General features: G+C 51.4%; 1 protein-coding gene across 2 annotated transcripts in view; it reads right to left on the bottom strand.

Moving 5' to 3' along the window:
• Positions 1 to 26,830, bottom strand: part of LOC129822460 (rho guanine nucleotide exchange factor 17-like) — a 112,297-nt gene that overhangs the window by 24,063 nt on the left and 61,404 nt on the right. For both annotated transcript variants that reach the window (XM_055880754.1, XM_055880752.1), the window contains exons 2-3: positions 11,424 to 11,501; positions 7,888 to 8,070 (exon numbers count right to left, since the gene is read on the bottom strand). In XM_055880754.1, the coding sequence (XP_055736729.1) occupies positions 7,888 to 8,070; positions 11,424 to 11,501 (261 nt within the window). The remainder of the gene's footprint in view (positions 1 to 7,887; positions 8,071 to 11,423; positions 11,502 to 26,830) is intronic.

Below are 26,830 nucleotides of genomic sequence, written 5' to 3'. Positions count from 1 at the left end.
ACCCCTCTCCCCATCCCTCCACCCTCCAGTTACACCTGTAACCCCTCTCCCCATCCCTCCACCCTCCAGTTACACAAGCAGCCACTCTCCCCATTCTCTTCGGTCACTCTTTCCCTTCTAATGTGGAAGTCATTCTTTTTTATCCTTTTAAAGGTGCAGTGCCATCAAAAATGTGGTTTTTCTGTGTTTTATATACATTTCCACACTATGAGGTTGGAATAATACTGTGAAATTGTGAACATTATGATAACACTCTGGACAGGAAGTAAATAAACACACTCTGGACAGGAAGTAAATAGAATGGAGGTCTAGAAACACAAGGTTGCCCTAACTGGCAGGCCAACTCTCTTGCACAACCTCCCTGGCTCCATAGTATCGAGTATTTACAGTATATCCCTCTTTTATCCTCTCTCTAGTCTAATATATAGTAATAATATATGCCGTTTAGCAGATGCTTTTATCCTCTCTCTAGTCTAATATATAGTAATAATATATGCCGTTTAGCAGATGCTTTTATCCTCTCTCTAGTCTAATATATAGTAATAATATATGCCGTTTAGCAGATGCTTTTATCCTCTCTCTAGTCTAATATATAGTAATAATATATGCTGTTTAGCAGATGCTTTTATCCAAATCTACTTAGTCATGCGTGCATACTTTATACCTATGGGTGGTCCCATGAACCCAACCCATTACCCTGGGGTTACAAGCTCCACGCTCTACTAACTATACATGTTACTGTCGGCTGTCTGTCAAAGGAGGGAGCATGACTGCATAGACGGCACAGAGGTTCTGCAGGTGTTAGTGCACGGTGTCAGGCCAGGTCAGGGCACAGTGTCAGGCCATGTGTTAGGGCACGGTGTCAGGCCATGTGTTAGGGCACGGTGTCAGGCCATGTGTTAGGGCACGGTGTCAGGCCATGTGTTAGGGCACGGTGTCAGGCCATGTGTTAGGGCACGGTGTCAGGCCAGGTCAGGGCACAGTGTCAGGCCAGGTCAGGGCACAGTGTCAGGCCATGTGTTAGGGCACGGTGTCAGGCCATGTGTTAGGGCACGGTGTCAGGCCATGTGTTAGGGCACGGTGTCAGGCCATGTGTTAGGGCACGGTGTCAGGCCATGTGTTAGGGCACGGTGTCAGGCCATGTGTTAGGGCACGGTGTCAGGCCATGTGTTAGGGCACGGTGTCAGGCCATGTGTTAGGGCACGGTGTCAGGCCATGTGTTAGGGCACGGTGTCAGGCCATGTGTTAGGGCACGGTGTCAGGCCATGTGTTAGGGCACGGTGTCAGGCCAGGTCAGGGCACGGTGTCAGGCCAGGTCAGGGCACGGTGTCAGGCCAGGTCAGGGCACGGTGTCAGGCCAGGTCAGGGCACGGTGTCAGGCCATGTGTTAGTGCACGGTGTCAGGCCAGGTCAGGGCACGGTGTCAGGCCAGGTCAGGGCACGGTGTCAGGCCAGGTCAGGGCACGGTGTCAGGCCATGTGTTAGTGCACGGTGTCAGGCCAGGTCAGGGCACGGTGTCAGGCCAGGTCAGGGCACGGTGTCAGGCCATGTGTTAGTGCACGGTGTCAGGCCATGTGTTAGTGCACGGTGTCAGGCCATGTGTTAGTGCACGGTGTCAGGCCATGTGTTAGTGCACGGTGTCAGGCCATGTGTTAGTGCACGGTGTCAGGCCATGTGTTAGTGCACGGTGTCAGGCCATGTGTTAGTGCACGGTGTCAGGCCATGTGTTAGTGCACGGTGTCAGGCCATGTGTTAGTGCACGGTGTCAGGCCATGTGTTAGTGCACGGTGTCAGGCCATGTGTTAGTGCACGGTGTCAGGCCATGTGTTAGTGCACGGTGTCAGGCAGGTCAGGGCACGGTGTCAGGCCATGTGTTAGTGCACGGTGTCAGGCCATGTGTTAGTGCACGGTGTCAGGCAGGTCAGGGCACGGTGTCAGACCATGTGTTAGTCCAAATCTACTTAGTCATGCGTGCATACTTTATACCTATGGGTGGTCCCATGAACCCAACCCATTACCCTGGGGTTACAAGCTCCACGCTCTACTAACTATACATGTTACTGTCGGCTGTCTGTCAAAGGAGGGAGCATGACTGCATAGACGGCACAGAGGTTCTGCAGGTGTTAGTGCACGGTGTCAGGCCAGGTCAGGGCACAGTGTCAGGCCATGTGTTAGGGCACGGTGTCAGGCCATGTGTTAGGGCACGGTGTCAGGCCATGTGTTAGGGCACGGTGTCAGGCCATGTGTTAGGGCACGGTGTCAGGCCATGTGTTAGGGCACGGTGTCAGGCCATGTGTTAGGGCACGGTGTCAGGCCATGTGTTAGGGCACGGTGTCAGGCCATGTGTTAGGGCACGGTGTCAGGCCATGTGTTAGGGCACGGTGTCAGGCCATGTGTTAGGGCACGGTGTCAGGCCATGTGTTAGGGCACGGTGTCAGGCCATGTGTTAGGGCACGGTGTCAGGCCATGTGTTAGGGCACGGTGTCAGGCCAGGTCAGGGCACGGTGTCAGGCCAGGTCAGGGCACGGTGTCAGGCCAGGTCAGGGCACGGTGTCAGGCCAGGTCAGGGCACGGTGTCAGGCCAGGTCAGGGCACGGTGTCAGGCCAGGTCAGGGCACGGTGTCAGGCCAGGTCAGGGCACGGTGTCAGGCCATGTGTTAGGGCACGGTGTCAGGCCAGGTCAGGGCACGGTGTCAGGCCAGGTCAGGGCACGGTGTCAGGCCATGTGTTAGTGCACGGTGTCAGGCCAGGTCAGGGCACGGTGTCAGGCCAGGTCAGGGCACGGTGTCAGGCCAGGTCAGGGCACGGTGTCAGGCCAGGTCAGGGCACGGTGTCAGGCCAGGTCAGGGCACGGTGTCAGGCCATGTGTTAGTGCACGGTGTCAGGCCAGGTCAGGGCACGGTGTCAGGCCAGGTCAGGGCACGGTGTCAGGCCAGGTCAGGGCACGGTGTCAGGCCATGTGTTAGTGCACGGTGTCAGGCCATGTGTTAGTGCACGGTGTCAGGCAGGTCAGGGCACGGTGTCAGACCATGTGTTAGTGCACGGTGTCAGGCCAGGTCAGGGCACGGTGTCAGACCATGTGTTAGTGCATGGTGTCAGGCCAGGTCAGTGCACGGTGTCAGGCCAGGTCAGGGCACGGTGTCAGACCATGTGTTAGTGCACGGTGTCAGGCCAGGTCAGGGCACGGTGTCAGGCCATGTGTTAGTGCACGGTGTCAGGCCATGTGTTAGTGCACGGTGTCAGGCAGGTCAGGGCACGGTGTCAGGCAGGTCAGGGCACGGTGTCAGGCCATGTGTTAGTGCACGGTGTCAGGCAGGTCAGGGCTATTGAGACAGATGTGTGTTGACAGGTTATCATTACAAGGGGCTGAACTGTAGAGGGGGAGAAGGGGTGACAGGGGTAAAAGAGAGCGGGGTGAAGGGGGTGAGAGAGGGGTGAGGGAGTTAAGAGAGAGGAGTTAGGGGGTGAGAGAGAAAGGTGAGAGGGTGAGAGAGACTGGGTGAGGGGAGGTTGAGGGACATGACATCTGTGTGTAAACTGACATGCCAGACACACACACACACACACACAAACATACACTCCGAGAGTTGACCTCGCTGTAGCAGAAATGTCTAGCTCAAAGGAAGTTCAGACAGGTCAAGGGATTAGTACTCGCTACATTCCACTAGAATAGGCTAACAATGCCACATATTCTAACTGCATTCCACTAGCATGGGCTAACAATGCCACATATTCTAACTGCATTCCACTAGCATGGGCTAACAATGCCACATATTCTAACTGCATTCCACTAGCATGGGCTAACAATGCTACCCAGTCTGACTGCATTTTACTTGCATGGGCTAACAATGCTACACAATCTGACTGCATAGGCTAGCGATGCCACACCGGTTAGGTTACGTCTCTCTGCCCCCAGAGGGAGCGACTGAGGCCTATGTTCTTTGGCCGTGGAGGTGTGTGTGTGGGGGGAGGTGTTTGTGTGTTTAGCCTGGGAGATGTGTGTGTTGTGGTGAACTAGAGGGCTACCAGTAGAGAGGTAACACGGACCAGGAGAGAAGACGGGGGGTTAACACGGACCAGGAGAGGAGACGGGGGGGTTAACACGGACCAGGAGAGGAGACGGGGGGGGTTAACACGGACCAGGAGAGGAGACGGGGGGTAACACGGACCAGGAGAGGAGACGGGGGGGTTAACACGGACCAGGAGAGAAGACGGGGGGGTTAACACGGACCAGGAGAGGAGACGGGGGGTTAACACGGACCAGGAGAGGAGACGGGGGGGTTAACACGGACCAGGAGAGGAGACGGGGGGGTTAACACGGACCAGGAGAGGAGACGGGGGTTAACAAGGACCAGGAGAGGAGATGGGGGTTAACAAGGACCAGGAGAGGAGACGGGGGGGTTAACACGGACCAGGAGAGGAGACGGGGGTTAACACGGACCAGGAGAGGAGACGGGGGTTAACACGGACCAGGAGAGGAGACTGGGGGTTAACACGGACCAGGAGAGGAGACGGGGGGGTTAACACGGACCAGGAGAGGACACGGGGGGGTTAACACGGACCAGGAGAGGAGACAGGGGGGTTAACACGGACCAGGAGAGGAGACGGGGGGGTTAACACGGACCAGGAGAGGAGACGGGGGTTAACACGGACCAGGAGAGGAGACGGGGGTTAACACGGACCAGGAGAGGAGACGGGGGGTTAACACGGACCAGGAGAGGAGACGGGGGGGTTAACACGGACCAGGAGAGGACACGGGGGGGTTAACACGGACCAGGAGAGGACACGGGGGGTTAACACGGACCAGGAGAGGAGACGGGGGGGTTAACACGGACCAGGAGAGGAGACGGGGGGTTAACACGGACCAGGAGAGGAGACGGGGGGTTAACACGGACCAGGAGAGGAGACGGGGGGTTAACACGGACCAGGAGAGGAGACGGGGGGTTAACACGGACCAGGAGAGGAGACGGGGGGGTTAACACGGACCAGGAGAGGAGACAGGAGGGTTAACACGGACCAGGAGAGGAGACGGGGGGGGTTAACACGAACCAGGAGAGGAGACGGGGGGGGTTAACACGGACCAGGAGAGGAGACGGGGGGGTTAACACGGACCAGGAGAGGAGACGGGGGGGTTAACACGGACCAGGAGAGGAGACGGGGGGTTAACACGAACCAGGAGAGGAGACGGGGGTTAACACGGACCAGGAGAGGAGACGGGGGGGTTAACACGGACCAGGAGAGGAGACGGGGGGTTAACACGGACCAGGAGAGGAGACGGGGGGGTTAACACGGACCAGGAGAGGAGACGGGGGGTTAACACGAACCAGGAGAGGAGACGGGGGTTAACACGGACCAGGAGAGGAGACGGGGGGGTTAACACGAACCAGGAGAGGAGACGGGGGGGTTAACACGGATCAGGAGAGGAGACGGGGGTTAACACGGACCAGGAGAGGACACGGGGGGGGTTAACACGGACCAGGAGAGGAGACGGGGGTTAACACGGACCAGGAGAGGAGACTGGGGGGGTTAACACGGACCAGGAGAGGAGACGGGGGGGTTAACACGGATCAGGAGAGGAGACGGGGGTTAACACGGACCAGGAGAGGACACGGGGGGGGTTAACACGGACCAGGAGAGGACACGGGGGGGGTTAACACGGACCAGGAGAGGAGACGGGGGTTAACACGGACCAGGAGAGGAGACGGGGGGGTTAACACGGACCAGGAGAGGAGACGGGGGGGTTAACACGGACCAGGAGAGGAGACGGGGGGTTAACACGGACCAGGAGAGGAGACGGGGGTTAACACGGACCAGGAGAGGAGACGGGGGGGTTAACACGGACCAGGAGAGGACACGGGGGGGTTAACACGGACCAGGAGAGGAGACGGGGGGTTAACACGAACCAGGAGAGGAGACGGGGGGTTAACACGGGACCGTGAACTTACAGGAGGTAGGGTCAGGGGGAAGTCACTGTACCTTATTATTTAGTGGTGAGGTGTGTGTATATGTATGTATGTGTCTCTCTCGGTGGTACACTACATGACCAAAAGGTAGAACATTTATGTAATGACATTCTGTGATTGTCATCTGGCCTACACTGGTAGCCTGTACTGACGTGTCCCCTGATGTGTGCGTGCGTCTCGAGAATCGGACATTCATCTCCGCCTTCCGCAAAATGTAAGTGTTCTCGTCAAACAACAATGCAATATGGAGCGTATACCACACGGTTCCACATCAATATGGAGCGTATACCACACGGTTCCACATCAATACGGAGCGTATACCACACGGTTCCACATCAATACGGAGCGTATACCACACGGTTCCACATCAATACGGAGCGTATACCACACGGTTCCACATCAATACGGAGCGTATACCACACGGTTCCACATCAATACGGAGCGTATACCACACGGTTCCACATCAATACGGAGCGTATACCACACGGTTCCACATCAATACGGAGCGTACACCACACGGTTCCACATCAATACGGAGCGTATACCACACGGTTCCACATCAATACGGAGCGTATACAACACGGTTCCACATCAATACGGAGCGTATACCACACGGTTCCACATCAATACGGAGCGTACACCACACGGTTCCACATCAATACGGAGCGTAAACCACACGGTTCCACATCAATACGGAGCGTATACCTCACAGTTCCACATCAATACGGAGCGTATACCACACGGTTCCACATCAATACGGAGCGTATACCACACGGTTCCACATCAATACGGAGCGTAAACCACACGGTTCCACATCAATACGGAGCGTATACCTCACGGTTCCACATCAATACGGAGCGTATACCACACGGTTCCACATCAATACGGAGCGTATACCACACGGTTCCACATCAATACGGAGCGTAAACCACACGGTTCCACATCAATACGGAGCGTAAACCACACGGTTCCACATCAATACGGAGCGTATACCTCACGGTTCCACATCAATACGGAGCGTATACCACACGGTTCCACATCAATACGGAGCGTATACCACACGGTTCCACATCAATACGGAGCGTAAACCACACGGTTCCACATCAATACGGAGCGTATACCTCACGGTTCCACATCAATACGGAGCGTATACCACACGGTTCCACATCAATACGGAGCGTATACCACACGGTTCCACATCAATACGGAGCGTATACCACACGGTTCCACATCAATACGAAGCGTATACCTCACGGTTCCACATCAATACGGAGCGTATACCACACGGTTCCACATCAATACGGAGCGTATACCACACGTTTCCACATCAATACGGAGCGTATACCACACGGTTCCACATCAATACGGAGCGTATACCACACGGTTCCACATAAATACGGAGCGTATACCACACGGTTCCACATCAATACGGAGCGTAAACCACACGGTTCCACATCAATACGGAGCGTATACCACACGGTTCCACATCAATACGGAGCGTATACCACACGGTTCCACATCAATAAGGAGCGTATACCACACGGTTCCACATCAATACGGAGCGTATACCTCACGGTTCCACATCAATACGGAGCGTATACCACACGGTTCCACATCAATACGGAGCGTATACCACACGGTTCCACATCAATATGGAGTGTAAACCACACGGTTCCACATCAATACGGAGCGTAAACAACACGGTTCCACATCAATATGGAGCGTAAACCACACGGTTCCACATCAATTCCCTGATTTTTCATGTGGCTGACATACAGTTGGTAAATGATGGTGTATTATAGTTTTCTTGACATTTTGTTTTAATTAATATGTTTTCCCTGTACCGGACCACACCGACTTACTTTCACCCGTGGTTTTTCCATTGTCCATGGTTTACAGTGATTGGATGGATGGAGGTACTTACTGATTGGATAAGCAGCTGACCCACGGTCTGTTTGTCGTGCCATTGGCTGATGCAGCCGGTGACCTGTTCCAGGAAGTGCTCATGGTGCTCCAGGATCTCTGGGATCTGATAAAACATCTCATCCACCAATGAGGGATCAACTAGTGATACACTGTCTGGCTGCTTCAGAGGCCGCATATAGCCCTACAGATAGAGAGAGAGAGGGGGAGGGGGAGAGGTAGAGAGAGAGAGAATATGTTTCTATTTTGGGAAAATGAAAGCTTATTTTCCTGACACCAGCCTTGTGAAATGCGAACACATCCAGGCAAGCCACAGACCCTGTGAAACAAGCACATGAGTTGGAATGGTGTATTTGTGTGTGATCTGCGTATACAGCCTGAGTTGGTAGGATGTGTGTGTGTGCGCGAGGTGCATTGTTTATTAATACAGTGTATTAATGCCTAATCGATGGTGTATCACACACGCTTCTCATTCTGTTTTGACTACATGGCACCTGGGTTTACTATGGCTGCAGTTTAACATACCCCATCTTTCTCCCTCTCACAAGCCTCTCTTAAACCCTCTCTCACTCTCCTCTCACAAGCCTCTCTCCCTCCTCTCTCCTCTCACAAGCCTCTCTTAACCCTCTTTCTCTCTCCTCTCACAAGCCTCTCTTAAACCTCTCTCTCTCTCTCTCCCCCATCTCTCCTCTCACAAGCCTCTCTTCCCCTCTCTCTCTTTCCTCTCCCAAGCCTCTCTTCCCCTCTCTCTCTCATCTCCCAAGCCCCTCTTCCCCTCTCTCTCTCTCTCTCTCTCTCCCTCTCCTCTCCCCCCTCTCTCCTCTCCCAAGCCCCTCTTCCCCTCTCCCCCCTCTCTCCTCTCCCAAGCCTCTCTTCCCCTCTCTCTCTTTCCTCTCCTTAAGCCTCTCTTCCCCCTCTCTCTCCTATGCCTCTCTTCCCCCTCTCTCTCCTATGCCTCTCTTCCCCCTCTCTCTCCTATGCCTCTCTTCCCCCTCTCTCTCTCCTCAGCCTCTCTTCCCCCTCTCTCTCTCCTCAGCCTCTCTTCCCCCTCTCTCTCTCCTCAGCCTCTCTTCCCCCTCTCTCTCTCCTCAGCCTCTCTTCCCCCTCTCTCTCCTCAGCCTCTCTTCCCCCTCTCTCTCCTCAGCCCTGCCCCCTCTCTCAACTCTCCCAAGCCTCTCTTCCCCTCTCTCTCTCTCCCCCCTCTCTCCTCTCCCAAGCCTCTCATCCCCCTCTTGGGTCTGGGTCTGGGTGGGGAGAGGGTTTGGGTCTGGGTGGGGAGAGGGTTTGGGTCTGGGTGGGGAGAGGGTTTGGGTCTGGGTGGGGAGAGGGTTTGGGTCTGGGTGGGGAGAGGGTTTGGGTCTGGGTGGGGAGAGGGTTTGGGTCTGGGTAGGGAGAGGGAGAGGGTTTGGGTGGGGAGAGGGTTTGGGTCTGGGTAGGGAGAGGGAGAGGGTTTGGGTGGGGAGAGGGTTTGGGTCTGGGTAGGGAGAGGGAGAGGGTTTGGGTGGGGAGAGGGTTTGGGTCTGGGTGGGGAGAGGGTTTGGGTCTGGGTGGGGAGAGGGTTTGGGTCTGGGTGGGGAGAGGATTTGGGTCTGGGTGGGGAGAGGGTTTGGGTCTGGGTGGGGAGAGGGTTTGGGTCTGGGTAGGGAGAGGGAGAGGGTTTGGGTGGGGAGAGGGTTTGGGTCTGGGTGGGGAGAGGGTTTGGGTCTGGGTGGGGAGAGGGTCTGGGTCTGGGTGGGGAGAGGGTTTGGGTCTGGGTGGGGAGAGGGTTTGGGTCTGGGTGGGGAGAAGGTGGGGTCTGGGTTGGGAGAGGGTGGGGTCTGGGTTGGGAGAGGGTGGGGTCTGGGTGGGGAGAGGGTGGGGTCTGGGTTGGGAGAGGTTTGGGTCTGGGTGGGGAGAGGGCGGGGAGAGGTTTGGGTCTGGGTGGGGAGGGTGGGGTCTGGGTGGAGAGAGGGTGGGGTCTGGGTGGGGAGACTGCCTGTCTGAATGAGGCAGTGAGATGTGTGGCTGAGGGGTGAGGAGAGGGGCTTTAGCAGGAGTCATTTAACATTAAGACATTGTAACTTCAACCATCTGTTAGCACTGGTGGTTCCTGTGTGCGTGTGTGTGTGTGTGTGTGTGTGTGGGTGTAGTATTACCTGTATGAGAGGGAGAGGGTTTGGGTGGGGAGAGGGTTTGGGTCTGGGTGGGGAGAGGGTTTGGGTCTGGGTGGGGAGAGGGTCTGGGTCTGGGTGGGGAGAGGGTTTGGGTCTGGGTGGGGAGAGGGTTTGGGTCTGGGTGGGGAGAGGGTTTGGGTCTGGGTGGGGAGAAGGTGGGGTCTGGGTTGGGAGAGGGTGGGGTCTGGGTTGGGAGAGGGTGGGGTCTGGGTGGGGAGAGGGTGGGGTCTGGGTTGGGAGAGGTTTGGGTCTGGGTGGGGAGAGGGCGGGGAGAGGTTTGGGTCTGGGTGGGGAGGGTGGGGTCTGGGTGGGGAGAGGGTGGGGTCTGGGTTGGGAGAGGTTTGGGTCTGGGTGGGGAGAGGGCGGGGAGAGGTTTGGGTCTGGGTGGGGAGAGGGTTTGGGTCTGGGTGGGGAGAGGGTTTGGGTCTGGGTGGGGAGAGGGTTTGGGTCTGGGTAGGGAGAGGGAGAGGGTTTGGGTGGGGAGAGGGTTTGGGTCTGGGTGGGGAGAGGGTTTGGGTCTGGGTGGGGAGAGGGTCTGGGTCTGGGTGGGGAGAGGGTTTGGGTCTGGGTGGGGAGAGGGTTTGGGTCTGGGTGGGGAGAGGGTTTGGGTCTGGGTAGGGAGAGGGAGAGGGTTTGGGTGGGGAGAGGGTTTGGGTCTGGGTAGGGAGAGGGAGAGGGTTTGGGTGGGGAGAGGGTTTGGGTCTGGGTAGGGAGAGGGAGAGGGTTTGGGTGGGGAGAGGGTTTGGGTCTGGGTGGGGAGAGGGTTTGGGTCTGGGTGGGGAGAGGGTTTGGGTCTGGGTGGGGAGAGGATTTGGGTCTGGGTGGGGAGAGGGTTTGGGTCTGGGTGGGGAGAGGGTTTGGGTCTGGGTAGGGAGAGGGAGAGGGTTTGGGTGGGGAGAGGGTTTGGGTCTGGGTGGGGAGAGGGTTTGGGTCTGGGTGGGGAGAGGGTCTGGGTCTGGGTGGGGAGAGGGTTTGGGTCTGGGTGGGGAGAGGGTTTGGGTCTGGGTGGGGAGAGGGTTTGGGTCTGGGTGGGGAGAAGGTGGGGTCTGGGTTGGGAGAGGGTGGGGTCTGGGTTGGGAGAGGGTGGGGTCTGGGTGGGGAGAGGGTGGGGTCTGGGTTGGGAGAGGTTTGGGTCTGGGTGGGGAGAGGGCGGGGAGAGGTTTGGGTCTGGGTGGGGAGGGTGGGGTCTGGGTGGAGAGAGGGTGGGGTCTGGGTGGGGAGACTGCCTGTCTGAATGAGGCAGTGAGATGTGTGGCTGAGGGGTGAGGAGAGGGGCTTTAGCAGGAGTCATTTAACATTAAGACATTGTAACTTCAACCATCTGTTAGCACTGGTGGTTCCTGTGTGCGTGTGTGTGTGTGTGTGTGTGTGTGTGTAGTATTACCTGTATGAGTGTCCGGAGCGACTCCACATAAGACTGCTCAGTGTCCAGGAGGGTCATCACGACATGTCTTCTCATATCCTGCAGAGGGAGACAACACTGAGTACTACGGCATAACACACACACAGAATTTGGCTCGACTGTCATCAAAATAAGGGTTTCCTGTTTACATGGTTAGGTTGGAATCTGTACACTGGGAAAAACACCAGTGTGTGTGTGTGTGTGTGTCCTACAGAGAAGATACAAGCTTGTCAAAGGCTTATGGCTCAAAGGCTAATAGAGAAGAGACTCGTGCCTTATCACGACTAACACGGCAAACTACCAGCAGTCACGCTCTACACATCCTACACACTGGGCCGTCACACACACACACACACACACCCCCAGGGAATATTAGGCTCAGATTCCTAACAATCTGTTCTCTCCATCTTCCTTACCTCAAAACCTCTGTCTATTTTCTCTCTCTTTCTCTGTGTACCTGTAGATTGTGAAGCAGCGCACCAGGAGACATCTGGCTCTGATGCAACAAGACTAACAGAGACAGTGGAAATCTGGTTCAGAGAAGTTAGTCTATCAATGAATTAATCACTGAATGAAATACATTAAGTCTAGTCAACAAAGAGAGAGAGGAGAGAGAGAGAGGAAGAGAGAAGGAGGAGAGAGAGAAGAGAGAGGAGAGAGAGAGAAAGGAGAGAGAGACGAGAGAGAGAAGAGAGAGAGAGAGAGCGAGATAGAGGGAGAGCGAACGAGAGAGAGAAGAGCAAGGCCGGATGAGTCAGGCCAACCCAGTCTGCCCCAGGTGGCTAACGAGACTAACTCTGCCTCCTTCACACACACGTCCTCTATTCATTGTTGCCACGCCAACCAGCAGCATCCTCCATCTTAGCCCCCCCGCAGCAACAGTTACCAGGTTTTCTGCTGGCTCGCTAGAGTTCTTTAGTGTTCCATTCTGGCGCTAACGTTAGTCGCTAATCACTGGAGCTTCCTCGTAGGCAGGCAGGGAACATCTCTGCCCCTTAAACCCACAGGGGAGAACTGTCTGACCCACAGACCACTGCTCTGTCACAGGGTTCACACAGGCTCAAAGCCATAGGTTTCAGACAGCCTCCACTGATTCTTCACATGATATAGGAGAATAACACATTATATACTTCCCCAGAACAAAAGATGACCAAGTCATTTATTTCAGAACGCACTAGAACAGACATGACTTAACTATGTGTTCTAATCTCCACCTCCACCCAGCCTGACATATCTGGTCTGGTTCCTCTCAGGGGTTCTTTCCATAGGGATTTCTTCCTGGCCGGCTGGCCAATGTCACATCTGCTTTCTCTTTATGGGTTCATGTCCAGGTTGTGTTAATATTTGTCGGGCCCCAGGAAGACTAGCTGTCGCCATTGGCGTTGGCTAATGGCTAATATGAATCTATTATTAACCAGTGCAACAGACAACCCAGACTCCATCAACACTAGTAAACATTACCCTAAATACCAGACAGCTGGAGGCTCATATTTTCCTGCTCCGTGTCCTAATAATAACATTACAAAAATAACATCCCACAATTCCACATTTATACCTGGATCTCCCACAAGGCTCAGCAGGGGAGCATTCATGTGTCCCTAGCCTGAGGAAGGTGACAGTGTCGTCACTGCATAGCAGCAAGTCATTTACTGCGTATGAGAGAGAAAGAAAGAGGGAGAGAGAGACAGAGAGAGAAGGAAAGAGAGAGAAGGAAAGAGAGAGAGAGACACAGAGAAAGAGAGAGAGAGAGAGAGAGAGAGAGAGAGAGAGAAAGAGAGAGAGAAAGAGAGAGAGAGAGAGAGAGAGAGAGAAGGAAAGAGAGAGACACAGAGAGAGAGACAGAGAGCGAGAGAGAGAGAGAGAGAGAGAGAGAGAGAGAGAGAGAGAGAGAGAGAGAGAGAGAGAGAGAGAGAGAGAGAGAGAAGGAAAGAGACAGAGAGAGACAGAGAGAGACACAGAGAGAGCGGGAGAGAGATGGCTTTGCTAGATATTACTGCATTGTTGGAGCGAGAAACATAAGCATTTCTCTGCACCTGCGATAACATCTGCAAAACTGTTTATGCAAACCAAATAAATAGATTTGATTTGAGAGAGGGAGCGAGAGAGTGTACATCTGGTGACTGTCAACTCCATTAACGTGGAATACACACGCACGCTTTCATGTCACCTTGATATAGTCTAAAATAAAATCACTTTTGGCAAGCTGCCATAGTATGAACAGGAAGTCAACCCCCAGCCCACCTGAAGAGGTCCAGTTGAAACTGCAACAAGATCTCTGGGTAATCAACATTTCTCCAGGGCCTTTCACTGATGCCCAAGTGTCAGTCCTGGGTAAAGGACTCTCCCATCTCTCCTTCCAATAGGACGGGCCCTTTTGCATTTAAAGTTGACACATTCAAATTTGTTTGTTAATTACATTAAATAATTGATTCTGTGCTACTAGGCAACAATCGTGTAATGGCAATGCAATTTTTAGAAACTATAATGCATCGGGAATGTGAAAGAACTAAAAGGACATTCAAAAAGAATTTGAGTCTAGTGCCTTACGTTAATGCGAGTCCCTCTGTTCTCACCTACAGTAGGCTGATAGAACATGATTTTGATCAATTCGCCCGCAGTACCCCTAAACAAGCAGATAATCTCAGTAATGATGAACAAAACGCGTTGAAGGAATTGAAAGACAATCCAGATATTGTATATCTTCTTGAACTGCACTGTTGGTTAAGGTCTTGTACAGTTGAAGGCGGAAGTTTACATAAACTTAGGTTGGAGTCATTAAAACTCCTTTTTCAACCACTCCACAAATTTCTTGTTAACAAACTATAGTTTTGGCAAGTCGGTTAGGACATCTACTTTGTGCATGACAAGTCATTTTTCCAACAATTGTTTACAGACAGATTATTTCACTTATAATTTCACTGTATCACAATTCCAGTGGGTCAGAAGTTTACATACACTAAGTTGACTGTGCCTTTAAACAGCTTGGAAAATTCCAGAAAATGATGTCATGGCTTTAGAAGCTTCTGATAGGCTAATTGACATCATTTGAGTCAATTGGAGGTGTACCTGTGGATGTATTTCAAGGCCTACCTTCAAACTCAGTGCCTCTTTGCTTGACATCACGGGAAAATCAAAAGAAATCAGCCAAGACCCAAGAAAAAAAATTGTAGACCTCCACAAGTCTGGTTCATCCTTGGGAGCAATTTCCAAACGCCTGAAGGTACCACGTTCATCTGTACAAACAATAGTACGCAAGTATAAACACCATGGGACCACGTAGCTGTCATACCGCTCAGGAAGGAGACACGTTCTGTCTCCTAGTGATGAACGTATTTTGGTGCGAAAAGTGCAAATCAATCCCAGAACAACAGCAATGGACTTTGTGAAGATGCTGGAGGAAACAGGTACAAAAGTATCTATATCCACAGTAAAACAAGTCCTATATCGACATAACCTGAAAGGTCGCTCAGCAAGGAAGAAGCCACTGCTCCAAAACCGCCATAAAAAAGCCAGACTACGGTTAGCAACTTCACATGGGGACAAAGATCGTACTTTTTGGAGAAATGTTCTCTGGTCTGATGAAACAGAAATAGAACTGTTTGGCCATAATGACCATCGTTATGTTTGGAAGAAAAAGGGGGATGCTTGCAAGCCGAAGAACACCATCCCAACCGTGAAGCACGGGGGTGGCAGCATCATGTTGTGGGGGTGCTTTTCTGCAGGAGGGACTGGTGCACTTCACAAAATAGATGGCATGAGGAAGAAAGATTACGTGGATATATTGAAGCAACAACTCAAGACATCAGTCAGTAAGTTAAAGCTTGGTCGCAAATGGGTCTTCCAAATGGACAATGACCCCAAGCATACTTCCAAAGTTGTGGCAAAATGGCTTAAGAACAACAAAGTCAAGGTATTGGTGTGGCCATCATAAAGCCCTGACCTCAATCCTATAGAAAATTTGTGGGCAGAACTGAAAAAGTGTGTGCGAGCAAGGAGGCCTACAAACCTGACTCAGTTACACCAGCTCTGTCAGGAGGAATGGGCCAAAATTCCCCCAACTTATTGTGGGAAGCTTGTGGAAGGCTACCCGAAAACTTTGACTCAAGTTAAACAATTTAAAGGCAATGCTACCAAATACTAATTGAGTGTATGAAAACTTCTGGCCCACTGGGAATGTGATGAAAGAAATAAAAGCTGAAATAAATAATTTCACATTCTTAAAATAAAAAGTGGTGATCCTAACTGACCTAAGACAGGGAATTTTTACTAGGATTAAATGTCAGGAATTGTGAAAAACTGAGTTTTAATGTATTTGGTTGTACGTAAACTTCCGACTTCAACTGTAAGTAATAATTTCACGGTAAGGTCTACACTTGTATTCGGCACATGTGACAAATAAAGTTTGATTTGATATTGTGATGAATGCTGATAAGGGAGGGTTTATTATGGTATTATGGTACTAGCTTCATTGATAACGCTCTTTCAGAAGGTTGGATAACGGAAACAAAGAATACGTCACACCCAGCCTGTTTATTAAGGCTAACCCAAAATACATCAAAGTCAGGATAAACCTCCTTTACATCCCATAGTGTCAGTAGCCCCATCCCATAGTAACAGTAGCCCTATTGAACCCCTTTCTCAGTGTGTTGAGAAAGGGGTTCAAATTTCTTCACCTCTACATGTGTGCTAGCCATGCCAGCCTTTTTCAGGAGATACCAGGGGTGTGCTTCAGACAAGAACTATAGATGCGACACTGAAAGCATCTTGGTTACACTTGACGTTCAGTCCCTCTACACTAATATCCCGCATGACACAGGCCTCAATTTATTCTGTCTCTCACTGAAAAAGCCCTGATCAAATTACTTCCCATACGGGGGCAGTTTCTACAGACAGATTCGGTGTACAGCGATGGGAGCTGCATTCGCTCCTAACTATGCACATTTATTGATGGGATAATGGGAGGAGAACTTCATTTATGACGTCAAGAAAAACCCATATTTCCAGAAAATATACTTTGAGGAGATCCTGGTACGAAACGTTACTGACCCTCTCCGAGTTCATTTCATATATTAACTTCTCTTACCCCCATCTCAAAATCACAGCAGAGAGAAGTCAGGAGAAAATACACTTATTGGATCTTACAATCCTCAAAAATAAAATAAACAAGTTGGTGTCTACCATCTTCCGCAATCCAGAGTAGGAATAGACTTTTAGGTGCAGACAGTAACCACCAGGTATACCTTAAGCAGGACATACTGTTCGGTCAGTTCCTAAGACTCTGACCTAACTGTAGTGCAGACATAGATTCCGAGTGCAAAGATAATGATATGCGCACCAGGTTCCTGCCACGCGGATAAGAGTGTCATTGAACAGGCCTATACCCGTGCTAGAGACTGAACGTCAAAGCCTACCCAAGGGCACTATTACAAACCAGGACAAAACGCCCCCATGTTTGTGTTTTTCCACGGAGTACGGCCCATGTGCCGGTCGTGTGGTTTCCACGGAGTACGGCCCGTGTGTCGGTCGTGTTGTTTCCACGGAGTACGGCCCGTGTGTCGGTCGTGTTGTTTCCACGGAGTACGGCCCGTGTGCCGGTCGTGTTGTTTCCACGGAGTACGGCCCGTGTGTCGGTCGTGTTGTTTCCACGGAGTACGGCCCGTGTGTCGGTCGTGTTGTTTCCACGGAGTACGGCCCACGTGTCGGTCGTGTTGTTTCCACGGAGTACGGCCCACGTGTCGGTCGTGTTGTTTCCACGGAGTACGGCCCATGTGTCGGTCGTGTTGTTTCCACGGAGTACGGCCCATGTGTCGGTCGTGTTGTTTCCACAGAGTACGGCCCATGTTTCGGTCGTGTTGTTTCCACGGAGTACGGCCCACGTGCCGGTCGTGTTGTTTCCACGGAGTACGGCCCACGTGTCGGTCGTGTTGTTTCCACGGAGTACGGCCCACGTGCCGGTCGTGTTGTTTCCACGGAGTACGGCCCATGTTTCGGTTGTGTTGTTTCCACGGAGTACGGCCCATGTGCCGGTCGTGTTGTTTCCACGGAGTACGGCCCACGTGTCGGTCGTGTTGTTTCCACGGAGTACGGCCCACCTGTCAGTCGTGTTGTTTCCACGGAGTACGGCCCGTGTGTCGGTCGTGTTGTTTCCACGGAGTACGGCCCATGTGTCGGTCGTGTTGTTTCCACGGAGTACGGCCCATGTGTCGGTCGTGTTGTTTCCACGGAGTACGGCCCATGTGTCGGTCGTGTTGTTTCCACGGAGTACGGCCCATGTTTCGGTCGTGTTGTTTCCACGGAGTACGGCCCATGTGTCGGTCGTGTTGTTTCCACGGAGTACGGCCCATGTGTCGGTCGTGTTGTTTCCACGGAGTACGGCCCATGTGTCGGTCGTGTTGTTTCCACGGAGTACGGCCCACGTGTCAAATCCATTGTATTGAAACACTGGAACATCCTCATACGTGATCCATATCTCCCAGAGTTCATTTCCCCCTCCATTTGTTTTCTCCGTGCACGCAATCTATCCGATTCCATTACGCACAGCAGCTGCCCTAGAAGTGTGATACTTGGCTGCCACGTAGTCCAATAGCAGTTACAAATGTGGCCACTGTGTAGAATGTGACAATACGACCAATACTAAAGTTCTTTATCACCCGAGAACAGGTCAAGAATACAAAAGCCAAAGCTTTGTTAATTGTAGCACCACAAATGTCATATACTAAACTCAGCAAAAAAAGAAACGTCCCTTTTTCAGGACCCTGTCTTTCAAAGATAATTTGTAAAAATCCAAATAACTTCACAGATCTTCATTGTAAAGGGTTTAAACACTGTTTCCCATACTTGTTCAGTGAACCATAAACAATTAATGAACATGCACCTGTGGAACGTTCGTTAAGACACTAACAGCTTTACAGACGTAGGCAAATAAGGTCACAGTTATGAAACTTAGGACACTAAAAAGAGGCCTTTCTACTGACTCACCAAAACACCAAAAGAACGATGCCAAGGGTTCCTGCTCATCTGCGTGAACGTGCCTTAGGCATGCTGCAAGGAGGCATTAGGACTGCAGATGTGGCCAGGGCAATAAATTGCAATGTCTGTACTGTGATATGCCTAAGACAGTGTTACAGGGAGACAAGACGGACAGCTGATCATCCTCGCAGTGGCAGACCACTTTTAACAACACCTGCACAGGATCGGTACATCCGAACATCACACCTGCGGGACAGGTACAGGATGGCAACAACAACAGCCAGGAACGCACAATCCCTCCATCAGTGCTCAGACTGTCCGCAATAGGCTGAGAGAGGCTGGACTGAGGGCTTGTAGGCCTGTTGTCTGGTGAGGACCTGCCTTACATCACCGGCAACATCGCCTATGGGCACAAACCCACCATCGCTGGACCAGACAGGACTGGCAAAAAGTGCTCTTCACTGACGAGTCGGGATCGATTTGGAGGTGGAGGGTCCGTCATGGTCTGGGGCGGTGTGTCACAGCATCATCGGACTGAGCTTGTTGTCATTGCAGGCAATCTCAACTCTGTGCGTTACAGGAAGACATCCTCATCCCTCATGTGGTACCCTTGCAATCTCATCCTCCAGTATGACCCTCCAGTATGACAATGCCACCAGCCATACTGCTCGTTCTGTGCATGATTTCCTGCAAGACAGGAATGTCAGTGTTCTGCCATGGCCAGCGAAGAGCCCGGATCTCAATCCACTTAACCACGTCTGGGACCTGTTGGATCGGAGGGTGAGGGCTAGGGCCATTCCCCCCAGAAATGTCCAGGAACGTGCAGGTACCTTGGTAGAAGAGTGGGGTAACATCTCACAGCAAGAACTGGCAAATCTGGTGCAGTCCATGAGGAGGAGATGCACTGCAGTACTTAATGCAGCTGGTGGCCACACCAGATACTGACTGTTACTGTTGATTTTGACCCCCCCCCTTTGTTCAGGGACATATTATTCCATTTCTGTTAGTCACATGTCTGTGGAACTTTTTCAGTTTATATCCCAGTTGTTGAATCTTGTTATGTTTATACAAATATTTAAGTTTGAAACATGAAAATAAACGCAGTTGACAGTGAGAGGAAGTTTCTGTTTTTGCTGAGTTTATTTACTATACACGCTTACTGCATCTGTTGCGATGCTGCTTGTATTGGTCAAACTAAACGAGCCAACTATGGCTGACCTTCCACCCTGCTCATCGTAGGCATAGAACACGTTCACATTTCACCAAGAGGAAGTGACATTGTACGTAGACTTTAAACAAAGGGAGGCATTCTGACAGTAATCCTTAGACACTGTGGATCTAAAGGGGTTGAACGATGGTTTTTCACTGTCCTCCTTTCTATAATGTTGTTGCCTTCATTTTTTGGGTCTCTGTGTCACCAGATTCACAGAAACCCAAATATCACCTATACATATTTTGACATGGCCTACTGATTAATGAGACACACTCTCTTATTATTTTGTGCTATAATTTACCTCGAAACATATTATAATGTTGATACATTGTTGTGTCTCAATGAGCCACTAGCCTATAAAGAGGAAGTATGTGGAAAGGTCAGGTCACTCTGAGGAAGACGTCAGCTTGACGTAGAAACGTCCGTCACCTGTTCACATCCTGTACAATGGAATAAAGTGAGTAAAAAGAAATCCATCTCTGTCTTTACTGTTGCTCCAACTCCTTTGTACCTTGAATTAGTCCTTTTGGACGTTTTTCTTGGTAAGCCGTTCTGGTGATTGGTCATTGTTATTGAGAAACCTTCCTTTGCTTGCGCAGGTCCAGCTGAACTCAGCTGTTGCAGAGCTATCGACAGAAAACGGAAACACAGCTGAAGGATGTTCTCGGCTGTGTCACACACACACACACACGCTTTAAAGTGTGCACAGACACACACAAACAAACACACGCGCTTTAAAGTGTGCACACACACACACACACAAACACACGCGCTTTAAAGTGTGCACACATACGCACAAACACACGCGCTTTAAAGTGCGCACACACACACGCACAAACACACACAAGCGCTTTAAAGTGTGTACACACACGCACAAACACACACACAAACACACTGGCTGACGCACGTAGAATGACACACCCAAATGTTTCTGGTATTGAGAACAGTGAGCTAGATTGTGGGTTTGTGAAAGGTCTACCGCAGACAGAGTCACCTTTGACCCCGTTTCTTCCAGTATGGCAAAGAGATAAGGAACGTTACAGGAGGGTGAGGGAACTCCCTGCAGTCTAACGCTTAGTGAGATTATATGTGTGAAGAGGCTGTGTGTGTGTGTGTGTGTGTGTGTGGTAAAACAAGAGGGATCTTCCTGAAACAATTAACTTTGCTCTTTTTAGGTACCAGCTGCCTTAATTGGATACCACACACACGACCACAGCGGAACGTGGGGGAATGATGGTCAGAATGTTGTTTTCATTTTGATCACAGGGTTGCCATGGTAACCGAGTTTAAAGCTAGAACCATTAGTTTCTACATCCATTTCTGGATTTATAAATTAATTATACCCATTTACTTAACATATAAGCATATATCTTATAAATGCCTCATGAGCTTATTTTAACTGTCTGAAACTTGTTTTATTCCAACGTTTGTAAACAATGTAAATGTAAACAAACACTGTATAGGCTCATAACACGGTTACAACTGTAATGTTGATATCGTGGATGGTCATCTGCTTTGTTATTGCTTCAATGAAGGACTTTAAAAGCCACAACAGATACATGCAAGATACAGAGCAGAAGGTGGATGTGATCATTATTCATTGACCTCTCCATGTTACCTGGTGACATGGATTGTACATAAAACATCTGCACGTGTATACAAACACACATAATATACTAACAACCCAATATGGCTGCTGGCCTTCAGTTCAAAGGCAAGGTTTTAGCCTGTGGCACTAGGATGGTTTTGATTGGCTGAGAGGCCTAAGCCATGCTCCCTCTGATGGCTTTGATTGGCTCAGAAGCTTTAGTCTGTCTGTTATTATGAGTCTTAGAGGGGAAAGGGGACTGTGTGTGTGTGTGTGTGTGTGTGTGTGTGTGTGTGTGTGTGTGTGTGTGTGTGTGTGTGTGTGTGTGTCTCCCATGTCAGAGCAGACCGCAAGGGGCCTCTACTGAACCTTGGTCGCTCAACTCACTGCTCAGAACGTTTACCAAATATTACCATTACTCAGACACACACAACCCTAACTAAGTCCAGCCACGACAGAACAGCTCTGTCCTACAGTAGCCCACACCTGTCAATTAATCTGAGCCGCCTCCCATCTCAGTGTAAAGCAATCAGATCTACTCTCCTACTGCTTCACAAACTAGAGAACAGGCGTCTCATCTGGAATGTTCCAGGCTGGTTGCCTAGCACTTGAGAGAGAGGAGAAAGAGAGAGAAACAGCGAGAGGAGCAGCGAGATGAGAAAGAGAGAGGAGCAGCGAGATGAGAAAGAGAGGAGAGATGAGAAAGAGAAGAGCAGCGAGAGGAGAAAGAGAGGAGAGATGAGAGAGGAGCAGCGAGAGGAGAAAGAGAGGAGATGAGAAAGAGAGAGGAGCAGCGAGAGGAGAAAGAGAGGAGATGAGAAAGAGAGAGGAGCAGCGAGATGAGAAAGAGAGGAGAGATGAGAAAGAGAGGAGAGATGAGAAAGAGAGAGGAGCAGCGAGATGAGAAAGAGAGAGGAGCAGCGAGATGAGAAAGAGGAGAGATGAGAAAGAGAGAGGAGCAGCGAGATGAGAAAGAGAGAGGAGCAGCGAGAGAGGAGCAGCGAGAGGAGAAAGAGAGGAGATGAGAAAGAGAGAGGAGCAGCGAGAGGAGAAAGAGAGGAGATGAGAAAGAGAGAGGAGCAGCGAGAGAGGAGCAGCGAGATGAGAAAGAGAGGAGAGATGAGAAAGAGAGAGGAGCAGCGAGATGAGAAAGAGAGAGGAGCAGCGAGAGGAGAAAGAGAGGAGAGATGAGAAAGAGAGAGGAGCAGCGAGATGAGAAAGAGAGGAGAGATGAGAAAGAGAGAGGAGCAGCGAGAGGAGCAGCGAGATGAGAAAGAGAGAGGAGCAGCGAGATGAGAAAGAGAGGAGATGAGAAAGAGAGAGGAGCAGAGAGATGAGAAAGAGAGAGGAGCAGCGAGAGGAGCAGCGAGAGGAGCAGCGAGATGAGAAAGAGAGAGGAGCAGCGAGATGAGAAAGAGAAGAGCAGCGAGAGGAGAAAGAGAGGAGAGATGAGAAAGAGAGAGGAGCAGCGAGATGAGAAAGAGAGGAGAGATGAGAAAGAGAGAGGAGCAGCGAGATGAGAAAGAGAGGAGATGAGAAAGAGAGAGGAGCAGCGAGAGGAGAAAGAGAGGAGATGAGAAAGAGAGAGGAGCAGCGAGATGAGAAAGAGAGGAGATGAGAAAGAGAGAGGAGCAGCGAGAGAGGAGCAGCGAGATGAGAAAGAGAGAGGAGCAGCGAGATGAGAAAGACAGGAGATGAGAAAGAGAGAGGAGCAGCGAGATGAGAAAGAGAGGAGAGATGAGAAAGAGAGAGGAGCAGCGAGATGAGAAAGAGAGAGGAGCAGCGAGAGAGGAGCAGCGAGAGGAGAAAGAGAGGAGATGAGAAAGAGAGGAGCAGCGAGAGGAGAAAGAGAGGAGATGAGAAAGAGAGAGGAGCAGCGAGAGGAGCAGCGAGATGAGAAAGAGAGAGGAGCAGCGAGATGAGAAAGAGAGGAGATGAGAAAGAGAGAGGAGCAGAGAGATGAGAAAGAGAGAGGAGCAGCGAGAGGAGCAGCGAGAGGAGCAGCGAGATGAGAAAGAGAGAGGAGCAGCGAGATGAGAAAGAGAAGAGCAGCGAGAGGAGAAAGAGAGGAGAGATGAGAGAGGAGCAGCGAGAGGAGAAAGAGAGGAGATGAGAAAGAGAGAGGAGCAGCGAGAGGAGAAAGAGAGGAGATGAGAAAGAGAGAGGAGCAGCGAGATGAGAAAGAGAGGAGAGATGAGAAAGAGAGGAGAGATGAGAAAGAGAGAGGAGCAGCGAGATGAGAAAGAGAGAGGAGCAGCGAGATGAGAAAGAGGAGAGATGAGAAAGAGAGAGGAGCAGCGAGATGAGAAAGAGAGAGGAGCAGCGAGAGAGGAGCAGCGAGAGGAGAAAGAGAGGAGATGAGAAAGAGAGAGGAGCAGCGAGAGGAGAAAGAGAGGAGATGAGAAAGAGAGAGGAGCAGCGAGAGAGGAGCAGCGAGATGAGAAAGAGAGGAGAGATGAGAAAGAGAGAGGAGCAGCGAGATGAGAAAGAGAGAGGAGCAGCGAGAGGAGAAAGAGAGGAGAGATGAGAAAGAGAGAGGAGCAGCGAGATGAGAAAGAGAGGAGAGATGAGAAAGAGAGAGGAGCAGCGAGATGAGAAAGAGAGGAGATGAGAAAGAGAGAGGAGCAGCGAGAGGAGAAAGAGAGGAGATGAGAAAGAGAGAGGAGCAGCGAGATGAGAAAGAGAGGAGATGAGAAAGAGAGAGGAGCAGCGAGATGAGAAAGAGAGAGGAGCAGCGAGATGAGAAAGACAGGAGATGAGAAAGAGAGAGGAGCAGCGAGATGAGAAAGAGAGGAGATATGAGAAAGAGAGAGGAGCAGCGAGATGAGAAAGAGAGAGGAGCAGCGAGAGAGGAGCAGCGAGAGGAGAAAGAGAGGAGATGAGAAAGAGAGGAGCAGCGAGAGGAGAAAGAGAGGAGATGAGAAAGAGAGAGGAGCAGCGAGAGAGGAGCAGCGAGATGAGAAAGAGAGAGGAGCAGCGAGATGAGAAAGAGAGGAGATGAGAAAGAGAGAGGAGCAGAGAGATGAGAAAGAGAGAGGAGCAGCGAGAGGAGCAGCGAGAGGAGCAGCGAGATGAGAAAGAGAGGAGAAAGAGGAGAGAGAGAGAGAGGAGCATCGAGAGAGGAGCAGCGAGAGGAGCATCGAGAGAGGAGCAGCGAGAGGAGAAAGAGAGAGGAGCAGCGAGAGGAGCAGCGAGATGAGAAAGAGAGGAGAGATGAGAAAGAGAGAGGAGTAGCGAGAGGAGCAGCGAGAGGAGCAGCAAGATGAGAAAGAGAGGAGAAAGAGGAGAGAGAGGAGCAGCAGCGAGAGGAGAAAGAGAGATGAGAAAGAGAGAGGAGCAGCGAGAGGAGCAGCGAGAGGAGCAGAGAGAGGAGCAGAGAGATGAGAAAGAGAGAGGAGAAAGAGAGAGGAGCAGCGAGAGGAGCAGCGAGAGGAGCAGAGAGATGAGAAAGAGAGATGAGAAAGAGAGAGGAGCAGAGAGATGAGAAAGAGAGAGACGAAAGAAAGAGGAGCAGCGAGAGGAGCAGAGAGATGACAAAGAGAGAGGAGCAGCGAGAGGAGCAGAGAGATGAGGAGCAGCGAGAGAGGAGCAGAGAGAGGAGAAAGAGAGATGAGAAAGAGAGAGGAGCAGTGAGAGGAGAAAGAGAGATGAGAAAGAGAGGAGAGATGAGAAAGAGAGAGGAGCAGTGAGAAAGAAAGGATGCCAAGGCAGAAAAGAGACAACAGAGTAAAACAAACAAAAATGTTCTAGAAATAAATGAGACAGAGAGAAACCCTCTGTCGTCATCACCCCTCTCCCTGGCGACAGTAGTCCATAACAACCACTCTCTCTAGTAACAGCAGCATTACCCAACCCCCCTTATACTTCCCACGCCAAGTGAAACCAGATCCATCCCCTCTCCAGTCTCCATCCATCCCCTCACTTTTCATCTCCTCTCCAGTCTCCATCCATCCCCTCACTCTCCATCCATCTCTCACTCTCCATCCATCTCTCACTCTCCATCCATCCCCTCACTTTTCATCTCCTCTCCAGTCTCCATCCATCCCCTCACTCTCCATCCATGTCTCACTCTCCATCCATCCCCTCACTCTCCATCCATCCCCTCACTCTCCATCCATCCCCTCACTCTCCATCCATCCCCTCACTCTCCATCCATCCCCTCACTCTCCATCCATCCCCTCACTCTCCATCCATCCCCTCTCCAGTCTCCATCCATCCCCCCACTCTCCATCCCCTCTCCAGTCTCCATCCCCTCTCCAGTCTCCATCCATCTCTCTCTCTTCATCCATCCCCTCTCCAGTCTCCATCCATCCCTTCACTCTCCATCCATCTCTCTCTCTTCATCCATCCCCTCTGCAGGTCTCCATCAATCCCCTCTCCAGTCTCATCCATCTCTCTCTCCATCTATCCATCTCTCCCCATCCATCTTTCCTGCTCTCCCTCCATCCCCTCTCTCTTCATCCATCCCCTCTCCAGTCTCCATCCATCCCCCCACTCTCCATCCATCTCTCTCTCTTCATCCATCCCCTCTGCAGGTCTCCATCAATCCCCTCTCCAGTCTCATCCATCTCTCTCCCCATCCATCTTTCCTGCTCTCCCTCCATCCCCTCTCTCTTCATTCATTTCCTATCCAATCTCCATCCATCCATCCATCCATCCATCCCTCTCGCTCTCTCTCTCGCTCTCTCTCTCTCTCATCCATCCAATCCCTTTCTCCATCCATCTCTCCATCCCACTCCATTCTCCATCCATCCCACTCGCTTTCCATCCAATCATCATAAATCTCTCCCTCTCAATTCATTCATCTCTCTCCATTGATCAATCTTTCCCTCTCCATCCATCTCCAACCCTCTTCACCCCCAGTGCTGGGGGACCCCCAGGGCTTGCTTGCCCTCTGCCCTCCGCCCTCCTGTCATTGCCTAGATACAGGGCCCTAAGAGGGGGACTAGGCCTCCACCGTGGTCCCCTGCTTCACATACAGGCCTCAGGAGCTTCAGCCTCTCAACAGGGTTATGTAAATGTGACGCAACCAGTAAGGGATCAATACTTGACAAGTCAGTCGTTACAGACCGTCAACTGTTCACGTGTAGCTACACAGGTCACACACGTTTCAATTGGATGTCAAACAGCACCAATGTGGCTGTATTTCCTAATGCTACAGGTCCATTCTCAGGTCAGCCACCAAAACAACACATGGAGGAACATCTATTTTCTGTCACCTTCAAACTGCAGTTACAGGACATTGAAAAGACAAGAGAGGAACAAATAAAGAATGAGAAGATAGAAAAAGCACAGGGACACTAGGCAGAGGAGGAGGGTTACAGAGAGATACTAAGGAACGGGGAAGTCCAGCTGTACGCCTGTTGCTAAGGAGCTGGGGGAAAAGTCTAGCTGTGTGCCTGTTGCTAAGGAGCAGGGGGGATATCTAGTTGTGTGCCTGTTGCTAAGGAGCAGTGGAAGTCCAGCTGTACGCCTGTTGCTAAGGAGCAGGGGGGGAAATCTAGTTGTGTGCCTGTTGCTAAGGAGCAGGGGAAGTCCAGCTGTATGCCTGTTGCTAAGGAGAAGGGGAAGTCCAGCTGTATGCCTGTTGCTAAGGAGCAGGAGAAGTCCAGCTGTATG

Source organism: Salvelinus fontinalis, chromosome 24 (assembly GCF_029448725.1).
Source record: "Salvelinus fontinalis isolate EN_2023a chromosome 24, ASM2944872v1, whole genome shotgun sequence".
NCBI classification, from domain to species: Eukaryota; Metazoa; Chordata; class Actinopteri; order Salmoniformes; family Salmonidae; genus Salvelinus; species Salvelinus fontinalis.
The sequence above is the reverse complement of the archived record's forward strand: the minus strand, read 5'-3'. Positions and strand labels throughout refer to the sequence as shown.